This window comes from Stegodyphus dumicola, chromosome 2 (genome assembly GCF_044657685.1).
Source record: "Stegodyphus dumicola isolate Sdum_Otavi_A_Nest chromosome 2, ASM4465768v1".
Taxonomy (NCBI): Eukaryota; Metazoa; Arthropoda; class Arachnida; order Araneae; family Eresidae; genus Stegodyphus; species Stegodyphus dumicola.
The window spans coordinates 106,764,470-106,782,841 of record NC_140769.1 but is presented as its reverse complement, the minus strand read 5'-3'; the positions used below and the strand labels follow the sequence as shown (position 1 = coordinate 106,782,841).

The following is an 18,372-nucleotide window of genomic DNA, read 5'->3' as shown; positions in this document are numbered from 1 at the left end:
TTATGTAAACTGTGAATTGTTGGGAGAGAAATCTTCAGGGATGTTCTTATCTCCTAATTAAAATTGAATAATAATTTTTCTCATAAAATAAAAAGCAACTACTTATGTTGTCTATTAACAGTTCCTTTTGGAATGCAAATTCCTAATCTAGTTAAATGGTTTCTGATTTGTTACTTCACTATGTAATTATTTTCCCCTCCCCTTCAGGAAACAAATGGAAATACAAAAAATACGCAACAAAATGAAAAGGAAAGTAGACACAAAAGCCAGTAAAGGAAGGCGATTAAGGTAATTTATATGAATCACTACATTTCTTTCCAGCTGTTTAAGTCTTGCACCCTTAATTGCCAAAGGAAAAATGTTATTTTTAAAGTATTTCTGCGAGTCTGAACTGAAAGATGCTAAATTGAGGAGTTGCTATAAATTCCATATGATATCTAATTAAAAAATAATTTCATTTAATTTATTTAGTTTTTTTTTTTTTTTTTTTTTTTTTTTTTCCAATAATGTTTTTTAATGGCTATATAATTTTGTGTAGTGTTAAATTTTTCTTCTTTTTGTCATATACATGTTTCCTTTTGTTTTAAAAATGTTATTTCTTGAAAGAAGTAATGTAGCTCAATGTAACTTTATTTATATATAATTTAAAAAGCATCATAAAAGTCCTGAATAATAGTTTATTTTTGGTTTTCCTTGAAGATAAACTACTTTGGCATTAAGTGCTTTCTGCGGATTTAAGATGGCACAAAGTAACTATTTTGTGCCATCTTAAATCTGCAGAAATTGAGTATTGTATCAGTGTCTTATAGTTTCTTTTGAATAAGAATGTCAAGTTCTTTCTAGAAAACTTTTTACCTTATTACAGCAATTTATCATTCAGGAAACTATTCAGTGCTTAAAATTTAATTTTCCCTTATCTGTTATTTAGCAAGGCCATTATCAATTGTCAAATATTAGCCAAATTTTGAATCTTTGTTTTCTAAATTAATGTCAGTCACCTCCATTTGTTGGGAAATGCTGGAAGAAAGAAATTTTATACAAAAGAGACTGGTTTTATGCTGACTATAGCATTTCCGTATTTATTTTGTAGTGAGAAATTAGTTAAAATTGTTTTTCTCTGTAGCAAAATACTTGAAATCAAATAATATCTTAAAGTTATCCAGAACGTCAGTTTATCTGAGTAGAAGATTTCATTGTATGATCTGAATACTTTATCCAGAGGATCTCGGTTAAACTTATAAACAAGTGTAATGGCCTAAATGTGTATGATATAATAAGTATTTTGAATTTATCTTATATTAAAAAACACTGTAAAACTAGGTTGTCAATCAGATGTGTCATATTTGAACACAATTTTTGTATTAATTACAAATATGTTTAAAAATAAAAAATAATTGCATTTCACTTAACATACATTCATTTTGAAGTTTATGAGAAGAATTCATTAGAAGTATTCATTCATCTTGAAGAATATAAAAATTGTTTTATAAAGAACAATATTAGTTGACATTAATGTATTTTTCCCAAAACATGTTCATCTATTTTAGAACCTGATTATTTATATTGTCAACTGATTATTTACATTGCTCAACCTACTTCAGGGGAAATTTTTATTTCGCTTTTAGACTAGAGAAAAATACTTTAAATTTTGCTTTTTGCATATCACAAATTATTAATGAGACCTCATAAAGCATCTTTAAAATTTTTGTTAATAAAATGAGATATATGGCATTATGTATTACATAAATGTTGAAATCTCCAGGTCACAAATATGTATATCTGTATAATTTTGATACCCAAATCCTGTAAACATAATTCAGATATTTTGTTTAGGTAAAAAGAAAGAGAAAAATCCCATCCATATTTTGATATTTTAATAATTTAAAAAATGAGAGAGAGAGAAAATTTTCATTCATACAACTCTTAAACATTAGAACAGGGGAAAAACTTTAAATCAACTGAAATGAAGTACCATTTAATTATTGAAGGATTATCTACAGCTATACCCTATACATCTAAATCTATAATGTTATTTATTTTGAGATTTTTTGACATTTCCCTCACACTTTTAGGTAAAAAATCTTTCAGAGAGGAAGGTAGAAGAATATATATAAAAATTTGTTTGCATATCTTAAAATTTTGTATTTTGTTTATTATAGGTACGATGTTCATCCGAAGCTTGCAAATTTTATGGCTTCAATTCAGACAACTAAAGTATCTGATGAAACTAGGTCTGTCTAAAATTTTTTGTATAATTTTTACAAGCACAATTTCATTGGTATTTTTTTTTTCTAAATTTGCTTTTGTATTTATAATTGTATTTTAATTACATGTAATTTTTAGTTTTTTAAAAAAGATAATCATAACTTTTGCAAACTGTGTATACAGTTCTACATAACAAAATGAAGCATATATTAGTGACAGTGTTACTTGGCCAAACTTAAAAACCGCATTAGAATTGAGGAAAACTGAAGAGTGATTTACCTAGAGGCACAAATAGATCTTTTTCTGTACGAGTTAATTCTTTCATTTCGCCCCCCCCCCCGTCCTATACTAAGTGGCGTCCCCCAAGGGTCACTTTTAGGCCCAATTTTGTTCAACATTTTCATAAATAACATACCAAAATCACCTAGTATCACTCTTGCACTTTATGCAGATGATACGGCCATCCTAGCTCAAAACAAACGCCTTGAAAACTTGGTTCACATCATTCAGAGATATCTCTCCAGCCTTGAGCACTGGCTCATTACTCATGTGAAAATTAAAATTAATGTTGCTAAATGTGCTGCTATGATATTCAAACGTAGCCCCCTCCCGTACCCTTCCATTAATTTAAAGTTTTTCGACGACTATGTTCACTGGTCAAATTCTTACAAGTACCTAGGAGTTGTACTTGATTCAAAATTACGCTGGCACCTTCACATTGAAAATGTTCTCAATAAAGCAAAAGGTGCTAGAGCCCAACTTTACCCTCTCTTAGCTCGAAAGAGCCATCTGTCAATTAAAAGCAAAATTCTTCTCTATACATCAATTATAAGACCTGTCTTTATGTATGCATGTACAATCTGGGGTACTGCTGCAAAAACTCATGTGAAAAAACTTCAATCTTTTCAAAGTAAGACCTTACGTATGGCCCTTAATGCAGCCTGGTACGTCCGTACAGATGTGATTCATTCGGACCTTAACATTAAACCTGTTGATTACTATATTAAAAAACTTAGTCAAAATTTATTCCTCAAAATTGAACAGATTGATAACCAAGCACTCCAGCAGATTCCAGCATACGATCCTGCTATTCGCAGCTCACAGAAGAGACCGAGAGCCATGACTGGCCGAGAGTTCGGCATCTACCCTCCATCCAAAAGGGCAAGACACGCCCTCTCAACTTCTATTCCAGCTCCCGCGCCATGAGGGAAGAACGTCTCTTCAACGAGCTGCCATATAATTGCTTAAAACATCATCAGCACCAGCAATTCAAGATCTTCAAGCAAAGTTATCAATCTGTTTACTTAAGAATCACATCTCCTGCAGATTCTCAATCTGCCTAAGAATATTTTCACCGCGTTCATTTATTATTTGCACTATCCTACACAAGCCACGGCCAATGAGCCTATTAATCGTAAACTCTTTCCTATCCGCTTTTTGCTTTAGTGTTTGTATCGTATATTAAAAAATTATAAAAACCAAAAAAAGTATAAAATATAAAAGTACAAAAAAATTATAAAAACCTAAAAACTTATAAAAAAATTATGATATTTAAGTTTTTATTTTCTTATCCCTATCCATAAACTTTCCCGAGCCTATGGCTCCCTCTATTGAGCATCAAGTAACTCACTTATGCAAAATTTTTCCTATTTCTGCTCACTATTAGTAATTCTGATGTGGAGGTACATGGTTTTGAACCATAGGCACTCCGAAACTTGCAAATCATTGGCATTGGCATTACCTAGAGACACAACTTGATATTTATAGCATTTTAAAACCAGTTATACAGTTCTTGAATGGGGGAAAAAAATCATTTCAAAATTTTATACGTTGTACTAGACATTCATTTTCCTACCTAGCATTTTCAACCTAGTTACCAAATTTTTTTTTTTTTTTTTTTTCATAATTCTGATTATGATTGACAACTAATTTTAATAATAGTAAACTAAAAAAGAAAGAAGACATAGTTATCTTAATAATTATAATAATATTTTTCATTTAAATTAAGAATAATGCAGTGTTTTGGAGAAGAGAACTAATGATTTTTGTTTACTGTTAATACTAAAACAAGTGAACAGAGATAAATTGCAACTTGATATAGGAAAACTATTTAAAGTAGGCTGACAGCAAGGCTAGCAAAATCAATAAGACTTGTGCATAAATGGGAAAACGTGTTGATCGATTAACTTTATCATGACGTCACAGGAAGACCTCTGTCATAATCCTTTGTATTACAGGAGTAAACTGAGTATAGTGATTATGCCTAATAATTTCAGCCTGAAGTGTCATTTGTACTGTTTTCTTTTTATGTAGTTATGTTACAGTAACCAGCTTAAATACACAATCAGCTGTGAAGATTTACAGACGATTTTTTAAAAGGTGTTTTTATTAAATTTGCTTAATGAGTAATTTTCTGCTCTCTCTCTATATATGTGTGTGTGATAAAAAAGAGAAAAGGATGTAGCAAATGCTGATCGTGTAGAACATAGATGGCATAATGAAGAGGAAGAATTTTGATTGTATAGTATGCTAATATGCTGAGTTTGTAATATTTAAGAAACTTGGCAGTCAAGGCGGACTAATTTTCATTTTTATTTAAATTAACATTTGTGTTCACAATTCACTTGGCATTCTAATCGTGCCTATTTCCAAAACATTTACATTTTTGATACCAATGCATTAGGAAGAGAGATAGCATCCAAGTAACACAGAGGTTCAAGCTAAAAGTGTGCATTTATTCAATATGGCAGTCTGTTAACAGAAAGGTTTTATTTACATTAGACAGGTTTCAGTTCTAGGAATTTAGGTTCCGAAATAACTATGCCATGAGCATTTTGCAAGCTCTATAGCATATATTTATTTAGAAATGACACAGTATACACACAAGAAACATACTTAAATTTTTTCATATCAGATTTCTGTTCACAAAAATTAATATAACTGTTATATTAGAAAATACAGTGAACCCTTTTTTTAGGCAACATCCACCATTCAAAATAATCTCGTCTCCTGTGGAGATGACTATCGTACCAAGATCATGTGCAATATTGATACTTATACATGTTCTAAAAAATAACAGATATGATCACTATCAAAACATTCACTGTATACATTCCATACAATGTTGTCATTCATTCAGTTTATGTGTAATAAATTTCATGTCACTCTGTTAACTAAATTTTCTATACCTTATTTTAAAATGAATTTTGAAAATGTTTTTACTTTGTTTTAGGGATAATGTGCTGAAATGTTTATTTGGAAAAAGTTCTGTTACATCGTGACAGCTGAATGTATTGAGTTTGCATATTTGTGAATAAAACAGATTTCTGTATATAAAGGTAATTTCATTATTGATTTGATGATATAATTAGATTATTTTGTAATATTCACTCACATTCCTGTTTATGAAATAAACTTAAGTGGGTGTGATCACTAGCTTAAAAATTCAGAAAATTTCTACAATTCGGCTTAATTAAAACTTGTATCTATTGTGAATAAGTAATAAAACTTAGACCTCAAGAAAGCTGAAACATCCAAAAATGTTTGCTTTTATACATTAATCTAGCTATATATATGTTGATTTTAGCCCCAGAGAAAAGTTTTCGAAATGCAAAGAAAAAGAAATAAATGGGAGTTAGCTTTGTACTTCCTTTAAAAAAAAAAAGAGAAATGTTTATCTAGAGTTATTTAGGTTTACATAAAATTAATATCATGCTTTTACGATCTTTCTTGTTCATTTGTTGATGCTAAATCACATTTGACGACAGAGTCCTATTCTTACTTTATAATAGCTTTACATGTCTCTCATTTGTTAATTTTTATTTTGGAGAGGGGGGTGTAAAATATTAGTTAGTTGAATGCTGGATTTTCAGATTTTTGCTGTAATTTATACAAAAATTAGTTATATCCAGAGCTTATATACTTAATTAAATGATATTTTATGAAAGAAATGATAAGCTTTGACTCAAGTTTATATGTATTTTTACAAATATATAATTTATTAATATTGTTTCAAAAGAATAAATAGTAAAGTGAAATTAAATTTAAATAATTCTCTTGCATCATTGCTGCAAGAAATGAAATTTGAATTTAACAAACATTCTCTATTCATAAAAAGCAAATTTGAAGTGAATTAAGATTAATTAAATTTTAAATAATGAAATTTAATTGCAAACAAATAAATGATTAATTATTGCTGCGAACTAATCTACAATATCATTTAAATTCTGAGAGCACATATAAATTCAGTGCAAGTATCAAAATCCATGAATAAATATATAATTCCAAAAAATTTTAATCCTAAAAAATTTATAAAAATGCATAAGTGAATAATTGTTGAGCAGGCTAGAGACAGATTTATCAAGGGAAAGTTGCCTCCAAACCTAACTCTTCAATTATTCAATTTGTGTTTCGTCATCCATGTAGGTAAATGGGTAAAAGTCAAAACCAAATGTTGTGAATTACTAAAAAGAAATTTAAACAAGTGGAATTTTGAGAAATAAGCAAGTAAATGACTAGAATTAAAATTTAAAAAAATCAATTAAGAGTAGAAAACCAAAGTAATTTGGAAACTCTTGCCTACAGGAAACTTCCTCGACACGAATTATGCATATAAATCAAAAAGAAACTAGATATTATCTAAAAAATACATAAATAATGCTAAAATACTAAAAAGGCAAGTAAATAGTAAGTTTTAATTTAACTTAGTAACTATATTTGTATTTGGAGAGTGGAGCAGCATTTGCCAAACTAAGTGATGTTAAGTAGTGTGTTTCTCCTAATTTTATAATTAGAGGGTGCTAATATAAGGTTAAGTTGAGGGTTAAGCTGCTATCTGTTAGATCTATTTTAAAAACCTATTCTGTAAACTTTTAAGTAGTGTAAAATCTGTGTTCTGTTGCAAAAATGTTACTAACTGTGAAGTATTGTAAAAATGTGTAAAAATCGTAACTGTAACATTATGTGAAAAAATGGTTGCAAACTATTAAGGATTGTAAAAATCGAAAATGTTTTTGAAATAAAGTACGGAAAAATTTTTTGAAGTAAAATTAAACAAATTTTAATTTTGAAATTTTTTTTAATGTTTTTAAAGTGAGAAATTTATTGTAATAGTATTAATTTATTAAAACTGAATTTCAACAGGTTTAATCAAAACTTTACTGAATACTGGCCAAAAGTAAGGAAAACTAGAAAAAGATAAAGATCTTCACTCAATTTGGGCTATAATTGAGTTTTTTGAAAAGAGTTGGCCCTTCATTAGTAAAAGGAAGGAATCCAGTATTGATTAAATATACATTTTTATAAATTAATATTTACGTGATACTCCTTTAATTCTTCAAAATCCTCCATTACTCTTCAGTTAAGGTTTAAGGTAATGTTATCATATCATAAAGAGTAAAAAAATTACATGGAAAAGTTAATGCCTGCCTTTTTAATACATAAATTAATGAATTGTGTTGGGACTTCGTTATTAACTTGAACATTAATTAGCTTTATTATTTCTTTCTTTAAATCTTCTATTTCAGTACATATATTTTTTATTCTGATTATTTGGCTATAAAAAGTATTACCTATTACTTTTCTAGAGATATTAGATTTCCATTTAATTAGTTTAATATTATTAAACTGGAAATTCTTCCTTTTATCATATAATTTAATTTTGCTGTGTTTAATAATGTATTCAATAGTATCTTAATTCGTATTAGTTTTATTAAACTGCTTGCTCCTTTGGTAATCCTCTCACCTGCTGAAAGATCTTATTATTGAATTTAATGCAGTTATTAAATAATGCACAATTCAGGTAAGTTTTCCATTTTTCAATTGAAAGGATGTTAAGCATGTCAGGAAAAAGTTGTGTGAGTTGCATTAAACTAGTAAATATTTCTTCTAATGGTAGAGAAGTATAAAGATTTTCAAAGTTATAGCAGTTAATGTTATTGATTTCTAAACTTTTAAATGTGTTGAGAACTGGAGCATTATTATAAATAATCCAACTATAGTTGTGTTGCTTGTTAACTAGTTGATGAATTAAAATACAGATTTTTTTTAAAGTTTAATTGCAAATATATAATCTATATTCTTTTTATAATTATTTGTACCATTTGCTATAAATCTAAATTTGAGTGGTAATTTATGGAATTTAGGAAGAGCATATAGATTTGCTAATCTATTGTAGTTAGATAGCTGTGAAATTTGTAGTTTCTTATGAATTGCTTTTAGCTTTTTTGCAATGACATTTTCTTGTGTATTGGTAAGTTTGTAAGTAATGGCATTATTCAGTTTAATATTAATTAGTGAGACATAAAATAGTTTTCAAATAATGCTGAAATTATTACTGGCTTTGTCAATTTTGGTTATTATGAATTTTTGTTTCAAATCTTGCAAAAGAGGACTGAGAAAATTCCATGGTAAATTGCTGTTGAATTCAATCCTTCGAATTCTTTGCTTCAATTCTTCTAACACTTAATGTTTCTAAGCCATAAAGGTTATAACTAGTTTTAACTATGAACTCGTCTAGATTTTTTTTTAAACTTTTAAAACTGTGATTTTTGCCAATTTTCAGTACTGGTCTAAATTTGGTGCCTTTTTCCATTAAATTTCTTAAAAGCTGGTTTTTAACTATTGTTAAATTGTCAGTAACAATATGTTTATGAAATTCGTCTATGTAGTCTTTGTATTGAAGCTCTTTGCAGTATCAGTGGGCTGTAGAAGCTAGATCATGGTGGTTAATTAGAAATTTGCTAAGAGGTTTTTGATACTTGAAAGCTGGTGAGATTTGTACTTTAGAAGCTGGAAATTGTTGTTGACATTTTCTGAAAATTTTGCTGAACTGAATATTGTCATAGTTTGGATGTAGGAAGTTGATTTTGCAGTAATATTTATTCTACTTGGTATTGGTAGAGAATTTTAAATTGCAAAAATCTATAACAAGGTCTTTGATAATATTGTGTAAAATGCTGTTTAGCAAATTTTATAAGTATCATTAAGAATTTGTGCTTACAAGTATGCAACCAAGTAATGATATTTTTGGTGAAATTTTCAGTAAGAAAGTAATAATTAATATTATCGTTTGACTTTATTTATTGTCGAAAAAATTAATTTTTCTGTCTATTACCTGCTCTGGTTCTTCGTAATGTTTTTTTACTGAATAATTTAAAATGGCTGTAAGTTGAAATTTCAGAATTAATTTAATGTATTGGTTGAATGTATTTAGTCCATATGGGTAAAATCTTTTGAATTTAAGCATGTAGAGTGACTCTTGAAGTAATCTTTCTTTGTATTCAGGCACAATGTCCAAAATTTGAATACTAATTTTGCTGAAATCATGTATTTGAAAATGTTCTAATTCTGCTGTATTAGGCGAGTTAGAATTAGTAGCAGTGAATTTTTTAGTATGTGCTCTGTGGTTGTTAATTCTAATATTAAGACTATTTTCGGTTTGTCCTGCATATTTAAGGTTGCAAATGTTACAAGAGATAAGATAAATGCAATTATATGTTTTTCAAAAGGGGAGTTGGTTTTGGCTTTTACCCTTGCCTACGTGGATGATGAAACACGAATTGAATAATTGAAGAGTTAGGTTTGGAGGCAACTTCACCTTGATAAGTGTTTCCAGCCTGCCTAACAATTATTCACTTATGCATTTTTATAAATTTTTTAGGATTAAAAATTTTGGGGAATTATATATTTATATGAAAAGAATTTATCTTCTAATTGCGAACACAAATTTCAGTTGTTTTAAGAGCGACATTTAGTTAAAATCAGTAATGAGTTTGGCAATCTTGCTTCATCAAATTAAAACAATAATAATAATAATTATACTTCTCTCCTACAGAATATTTCAAGAAAACAAGACTATTTACACCAGAGTTTGTACAATCCGAAAAAGTACTTATTTTTGCCCAAAAATCAGTAAAAATCTCAAAAATTACGCAAAATACTGATTTTTGAATAGGTAGATGTTAGCTAAATATCGATTTTCGCATAGGGCGACTCTTAGATGAATTAACTTCATATACCCAGAAAGTTAAGTCTCGATTTGCTTCTAGAAGATCGAAAAGAGATGTCTTATTTATCACAGCCGACAATTAGCGATGCGATTCCAATTTTTGTACTGAAAAACGTGATAAAATTGCTATTTTTTTTTTACGAAAAGATAGCAATAAAGCACCAAGATTTGCACTGCAAGACTAGCGAAGATAATGATTTTTTAAAAAGAAGATTGGAATTAAAATTTTATTTTTTTACTGGTAGTTCTTGGTAAAATTTCGACTTTCTTCCTGACTAGTGCAGAATAATGAAAGAATTAAAAATGCAAACACTATAAGCATAAAAATAAATTAAAGGCATATTAGAAATCACGCTAGAAAAATTTTAAAAAACTTAATTACCTTTATATATGCTTTTAGTTCGCCTTCAATTTTCTGAAAAGAGTGCAAAAGATTTTTCCAGCTCGTAATGTGAAATTTCAGCGAACTCTCAAACCATGTGTGTCGATAACCAATTTTACTATTCGAATAACCATCCAGTAATATGGAATGCATGACGAAATCAGTACTCATAAATATACAAATTGAAACTTCAATTTCTTTCTTCAGATTCTTTCTTTTGCCTGGCCATGATCGCTAAGGCGCCTATATTCCTTGCTGCAGAGAAGTCGGGCGAAAATGTCTCAGTGGTGTTTTGAGTAGAAAAAAATATTACTTGTTGATTTCAGTGGGGCGCTATGCATCTTTTAAGCTAAACCTTTGTTAAAAATTCAGTGCGTGAAAATATGCCTGGCTAGTTTTTTAAAGCGTATTTCCGATTTTTAATGTGTGAAATACGCTCTCAGAGGCGTTAAAAATATCTCTGTATCTAGGCATAGAGTCAATAAGAGTGCAGATGGTGTCCTGAGGGATGGCTCTCCATTCCCTTTCAACCATTTGCCACAGTCAGGGTTCGTACACATTTCTGCACACAAAAATTAAGAGGACCATTAATGAAAAAAATTAAGGACCTATAAGCAAATGGGAACTGAATAAATTCAATTAAAAATATTAGCTATGCTGAAGTTCACTTTTGTAATACCATCCTAAAAATAAAATGGATCCATAAGTAGGATGCATTATTATCAAACATAATTATTAATAAGTTTGAGAATAAAATCAACTTTATAAAATTTATCAAGTACATACCTGCCAACTTTTACGAATTTTTCGTAATTTTTATGAAAATGCGTTTGTCTTTACGATTTTATGATCGTAATCCATTTTTTTCTTTTACAAGTGTTTTTAGTGATTTTTGTCGAAATTTTAGAATTTTTCGCCAATTGCATCGTGTTTTACCGCCAACTACCGACTACTTCGAATCCAGTAACCTGCAGTTTCTCCCAACTCACCGCTCAACCAGCCAATTCAATGCGCTGAACTTGTTTCTCCCACTCTTTTCTTTGTGGGTGCCAGATTATTTTTTTCGCGTTCGCTTCAGCAGCAAGAGAATTACTCAGCAAGCGTGGATTGTCGCTTTTTTTTTTTTTTTTTGTTTGTTTGCACGTGCTATGAATTTTCTTAATACGTCGTTGTTACGAAATGAGTTTAAAAAAAAAAAACGTATTCTCAATATTTTTGGCCTGCCTACAAAGCCAAATTTCCAACAATTAAAGAATCCTTCAAAGGAAATAATTATGCATTTTGCAATGTGTGCGTGTGTGACTTCATAATAAGTCACGGTGGAAGAAGCGACATTGTGAAGCATGTTAAGTCTAAAAAGCATGAAGTTAATGCTTCGGCTTCGACAACGTCAAAGAAAGCGGATGATTTTTTTTCAAATTCGGCTACGAATTCGGATGCTGATGTCATTTTGGCAGAGTGTTTGTTTACTGCATTCCTCATCGAACACAACGTGCTGCTAAACCCTGCCGATCACGCCGGTCAACTTTTCAGACGGATGTTTCCCGACTCCAAGATTGCTCAGAAATATGCTTGTGCTCGCATGAAAACATCTTCTATTGTGAACCAAATTGCTTGCGATGCACAAAGTAAAACGATAGCTGCACTCCAGAATTCAGCATTTTCGGTGTCAATCGATGGCAGCAACGACAGCAATTGGAAGCTTTACCCCATCGTTGTCACATATTTCTGTGATGTTTCTAATGAAATGAAAACTCATCTTTTGCGTCTTCCATTGTTAAATGGAGACGCTACAGGGGAAAATATTGCCTCCTTTGTAATTAATGAGTTGAAACAACTTAACATCCCAATATCAAACTGCATTTCATTTGGTGCAGATAATGCTCATATCATGGTGGGTGACAAAAAGGGTGTAGCCTCTTTCCTCAAAAAAGAACAAAATGAATTAATTGTTATTGGATGCCCATGTCACTTAATTAATTTGGCAGCAGAAAAAGCTGCAGCTGCTTTACCATTAAATATTGACCAGCTTCTGATTGATGTGTTTTTCTATCTGGAAAAAAGTGTAAAAAGGAAAGAAAACCTAAAGAATTTCCAAGAACTGTGCTCTGGTGAAACGAGAAAAATTCCGAAACATGTATGCACGAGATGGTTATCCTTAGGCAGAGCGTTAGGAAGGTTTATTGAACAGTGGGATGCATTGCTAAAATATTTCCACGAAGAAACCAAAACGAAACCACAGATCCCATCAAATTTGTCGGCATATAAGATTCCGAAAACCAACTTTGCTTCTAATCAAAGTGCTTTAAAAGGGAAAAGCCAACACACAGAATCAAACCCTTTAAAAAGAAAATGCTTAGAAGACTCCTCAAAGGTCAACTTTGTTAAAGAAGTTGAAGGGAAGAAGAAACAGTCTTCTATTAGCCGGGAGGAAAGAATTTTCTATCTTCTTTCTTTGGATTTGAACAAAGCATATTGTAGTTTTGTGTTAAGTACCATTAACATTTTTGAAAGTGTAAATACCCTTCTACAATCAGCTTCGCCAAAATCTCCCCTGCTTATCCAAATTCTTAATGATCTTTTCGAAGAACTTTATACTAAGTTTGTAAAACCGTCCGTTGTGAAAAACAGTGTGTTGATTTGTGTTGCCTATAATAGTTTGGCAAATCAAAAGGATGACAATGATCTTATAATTGGAAATCAAACCAGGGAACTTGTAAATTCTTTGAAAGATCGCGAGAGAAAAGAATTTTTTCAATGTGTTAAAAAGTACTTTTCCTCAGCCTGTGATTACATTGTAAGGAAGTTTCCTTTGCAAAATGAAGTTCTTAATGATGCTTTAGATGAACTACAGAACCAATTTTCTGCTGCACAGTTTGAAGACTGCCAGTTCTGGAGAAGATAGACTTGATGTCCTCGTTGGTACCTTAAAAAGAATAAAAAGAGCTGATGGAACACCAAAATATGATAGACTAGCAAGAGTTTTATGTGCTATTCTCGTAATTCCACACAGTAATGCTGAGTGCAAGAGAGTCTTCAGTGTTGTGAAGAAAAACAAAACTATGTTTCGTTCTTCAATTTCACCAAAAACTCTAGAAAACATTTTAATTGCTAAATGTTATGAGGAAACTAATTGTTATGACAGGAAATTTTCCAAAGAATTTTTGGCTAAAGCCAAAAAAATGCACTCTAAATTCATTGCAATAATTTTTTTGTGTAACATTAAGTTCTTGTTTTATGTTTCCTAATAAATTTTTTCGTTACTACTTAATTGAGATTTACTAATGTAAGTACAATTTTCTTTTTTCTATTTGTATAAATTGTTATTTTTTTAATATCAAAGCATGATATTAATTATTCACGTTCTTCTGAATTTTGGAGAAATCTTCTGAATTTTTTATCTTTAGAGGTTGGCGGGTATGCAAGTAGCATTAAATATTTTACACTCATAATAATTGGACATATCTGGAAGAAGATAAGTGACATTTTATTTAGGTTTTACTAACAGTTAGCTTTATATTGATTTTTTTTAAATGTCTCAGTTTGTCACATACTTGCTCAGTCTACGGGTTTAGTAAACAGTAAGTAGATTTTATGTCAAGCGGCATAGGTTAAAATGAGAAGTAAAATCACAATCAACATGATTGAAAACAAAAGACTCTAGGGAAGTAGGAGTGGCTGTTGTCGCCACTCCTACTTCCCTAGAGAGAGACCTGCTGATCAGAACAAACCTGAAAAGCCTGATATAAGCACGGTTTGCAAGTTTTGAAAGTTAGCTGGGCTCAGTTTGATGCAGTTCCTGTCATAGCTTCTTGTAGAGTTCCAGGGGTTGTAACTCAGTTAACATACTTCAAGGTCCTAATTATCCACTACAGCAGTGCTCCGCAACCTTTTCTCACCTGCGACGCACAAAATCTTTCTGGAATTTTGTGGCACACCAAAGAGTTCCGAGTTATCAAGGAAGTGCCGAAAAAATTCAAATGCTGACACATTTACAATCAAACACACAACCACACAACAGTGAAATATATAAAAACATTTAAAATAGACATTATTAAGGAAAAAAATTGTCATTGTGTATTAGATATATGATAAAAATTGCAAAATGTCAAATACATGTATTTGATTGCGGCACACCTATATCCTACTCATGGCACACCGGTTGCGAAGCACTGCACTACAGCACCAGAGGTGATAAGTTGTTTTGCATTATTTCTATTATATAAGTCTCACTAGATGCGAAGAATAGGTTTTACATGAATTTTTACATTTTGTGTTTTATCTTAGTGACCACGATAAGGGTTAATAAAAGTCAACAACTCACTTTAAAATGCAGAGATAATTTTTAACGGTAACCAGTTAGTTATAAGTGATTAAATTAGATAACCTTAGTCATTATAGATTTACATGGGCACTATTAAATTTTATTTATTTTCTAACAATATTTGTTAAAAAAGCCCTATTAAAATCATAATCTAATAAAATTCCACAGTTTAAAATACATGTAATTTATGACATAGATTCTTAAACGATATTAGAATAATTACACATTAAAAGCTACAAAATATTTGTGTTTTGTAAGCAATAACACTCAACAAAATATTTACACGTTTTTTTAATTTGAAGCCTTCCCAAACATTTTGTCCAATTTATATATATATATATATATTTTTTTTTTGTCCAATTTTATTTCCTTCTCTTTAAGCAACTTTTCTAACAGTTAGAACTTTGTCTCAATACGCAAGACAATGTTCATACTAGTTTCTGCGTGTTTTATCTCCTAACCTGTCAACCTCTCCAAAATGTACCTATGAGGGTTTACTTGATCTGGTAAAAGTTAAATAGTCCAAAACCTTCTGGACAGATGTCAAGCAAATTATCGCTATGTCTAAAAGTAACTACAAAGTCAGACAATGGTTTAAATAAGCTTCTTATTTAAAAAGAACTTAGAAATCAAAGGCATGTTCTTATGTTAACAAAATCAGTTACAGCTTATGGTGATGTAATTAAACAAGAATAATCAAATTCAAACTAAAAATATGAACTAGTGATCAAAAACTATACAATTTCATTTCATTTTAATTAGGCTCAGTAACTCTATCGTCATAATGAATTCAAATGTCAGCAGCAATAATGTAAAGACGAATAATTACAAATTATCAGAGCTGGCAGGAACTAATGCAGGGAGCAAGTGGGGGGGGGGGTTAGAAACACACTCTTGGTCTTACACTCCAAAAGCCTCAGTTTAAAAATTGTCTAAGTGACTTGCATTCTGGTGAGAAAATAGAAAATTATAGTAAAGGCTGAAATTGTAAACAACTGGGTAATTTACATAATAATATCTGTACATATCTTTGAAGAATAATTTTCTATTGTCTTAATGTATTCAGTTTCTTTCTTCCACGTTTCCTTTTCGTTTTAGAATTTTTGGATTTACTTAAAAATTTGTTATTCTAAAAACACTAAATGTATTGAAAATGTATAGAAAAAGCTGCTCATTTTATTTCTATAGTAATAAGAACATTCATAAGAAATATGAAATATATATGGTAAGGTCCAGTTACAGAGCTGGTGTGGCAGAATTTTTAGAATTTAGTGACACACCAAGAATAAAATCTAGAAATGTCAAAAACTTTTAGAATTTAGAACAGGGACTGGAAGCAGAATTTGGGATCCACAGAGATTACATCAGATGGGAAAATACCTAGCGCCATCCTTGTGTATTATGCATTAAGACATATTAGATGAATTGCTTAAATTGTCAGTTTTCAATATTAGAAGCATTTTTGATATTTTCCATGTTTGTGTCTAGTGAAAAGTAGAGAAAATAAAGAGAAGATAAAAATGTTAAGAAAAAGATTCTAGTATCAGAAGTAAAACATTCAACTATTATGTTTTCATTGTTCTTCCAGACGTTAAAAAAAAAAAAAAAAAAAAAAAAAAAAAAAAAAAAAACTACCAATTCTGTAACAGCATAAAGCCAGAAATATTTTGAAATAAAATCGGAGGAAAAAAGTGTAAATTAATTTTATAGACAAAAATGATATTTTCTAAAATTATATGTGCTGGAGCCCCATGGAACACAATCAGGAAAGAGGTACAAAAATAAAAAAATTAAAATGACTAATAAAATCACTAATAATTAAAAGATTAAATATTAATTATTAAAATAATTCAATAATTTATGCTTAACAATGTTCTAAAAAAACTGTCGAAAAATTTCTAGATCTCGGAATTAAAAATTTTCTATAGAAACAGATCTTAAAATTGCCAAAATGTTGATAAGTTGCCAAATTTAGAACAGTTTAAAGAATTCATATTCCAAAAAGCGAAAAGTTGTTCAAGAGCTCTTCATTAGAAAAAATGAAATAATTTCAAAATGCTTATGTTTATTGAAACATAAGTTCAGAAATTCCGAGTATCCCATTATTTATATTAGAAATAGGAACAAATTAAAACCCATGAACCCATTCAAAAGATAAATATATTTGTCAGCAAATCGCCAAAAATATACCTCCAAAATGTTAATTCACACTCAAAATGGCAGTCGTAAAAACAGACAGAAATTTCTGATGTTTAAAATTAAGGACCTTCTGCCGATTTTGGACGAAATTAAGGACTTTTAAGGACCAAAAATCGATTCCAAAAATTTTAAGGACTGTATGAACCCTGCACAGTTCGTCTTCTGAACGAGGCAGGGGCAGAGTCTGCAAATATCGTCCAATCACATCCCACACGTGTTTGATTGGTGACAGATCAGGAGAGTACGGTGGCCAGGGAAACATCTGTATACCTTGCAGAGCATGTTAGCAGATGAGAGCAATGTGTGGTCAGGCGTTTTCCTGCTGAAAAACTGCATTAGGCAGCCCTTGAAGGTAGGAGATTGCCACCGGCCGCAGTACATTATCCAAGTATCGTTGGGCCGTTAAATACGAACTAGAGGTGATCTGGAATCATAGGCAATAGCACCCCAAAACATTATGCCACATTGTTGCACGGTGGGACATTCCACAGTTACTGTCGGATTAGATCTGTCTCCACGTCGACGCCACACACATATGCGGTGACTTTCACTGGATAAACAGAAGCGTGACTCATCTGAGAACACAGTGTTTCGCCATTCTGTCATCTACATCGCTCCAGTCCGGCACCATTCTAAACGTTGGTGTCTATGCTGTGAGGTCAATGGCAGTCTTCTTAATGGCCATCGTGAGTGCAGGCCACGTTCAACTGGTCGACACGGAAACATCCAGGGTATCTTGCACGTGCTGCAGAATCGCGGTACAAGTGATTTGCGGGATCACCACAGCTTGTCAGCGGATGCGTCGATACACACATGCTGACATCACTCTGGCTGCACCTGCACCCCTCCTTTTCCCCCACATTTACTTGTTCCAACCATGGTCGCCATAGCAGATGCACCATGCTCGCATCCATGTGGGTATCAGCTGCAATTTGACTTAAGGACCAACCCGCCCTTCTCAGTCCGACCACCATATCCCTCATAAAAACGTCTCTGCTGGAAGTACCTTCGTTGACAGTGGCCCAGCCATTCTCTCCTATTACACGTAGCCTCCGGGACAAAAACAAGTTTCTTCGATAATTCGTCTGGCAGAAATAACGACACAAATATTGCCCATTCTGCACGTTCCTTAAAATGAAATGCAGCAAAAAATATTATTAATTTATTTATATATTAGCATTCCACACTGTGCTGTCTATATCAGATTTTTATATTTCAGTTAAAAATGTGAATTATAAAATTATTTCAAAGTAC

General features: G+C 31.0%; 1 protein-coding gene across 1 annotated transcript in view; it reads left to right on the top strand.

Moving 5' to 3' along the window:
- The window catches only part of LOC118200996 (protein AATF-like), a 72,518-nt gene extending 66,976 nt beyond the window's left edge, over positions 1-5,542 (top strand). The window contains exons 12-14 of the mRNA XM_035373004.2: positions 208-288; positions 2,160-2,231; positions 5,438-5,542. Of these exons, the coding sequence (XP_035228895.1) occupies positions 208-288; positions 2,160-2,231; positions 5,438-5,486 (202 nt within the window). The 3' untranslated portion in view covers positions 5,487-5,542. The remainder of the gene's footprint in view (positions 1-207; positions 289-2,159; positions 2,232-5,437) is intronic.
- The last annotated feature ends 12,830 nt before the right edge of the window (positions 5,543-18,372 follow it).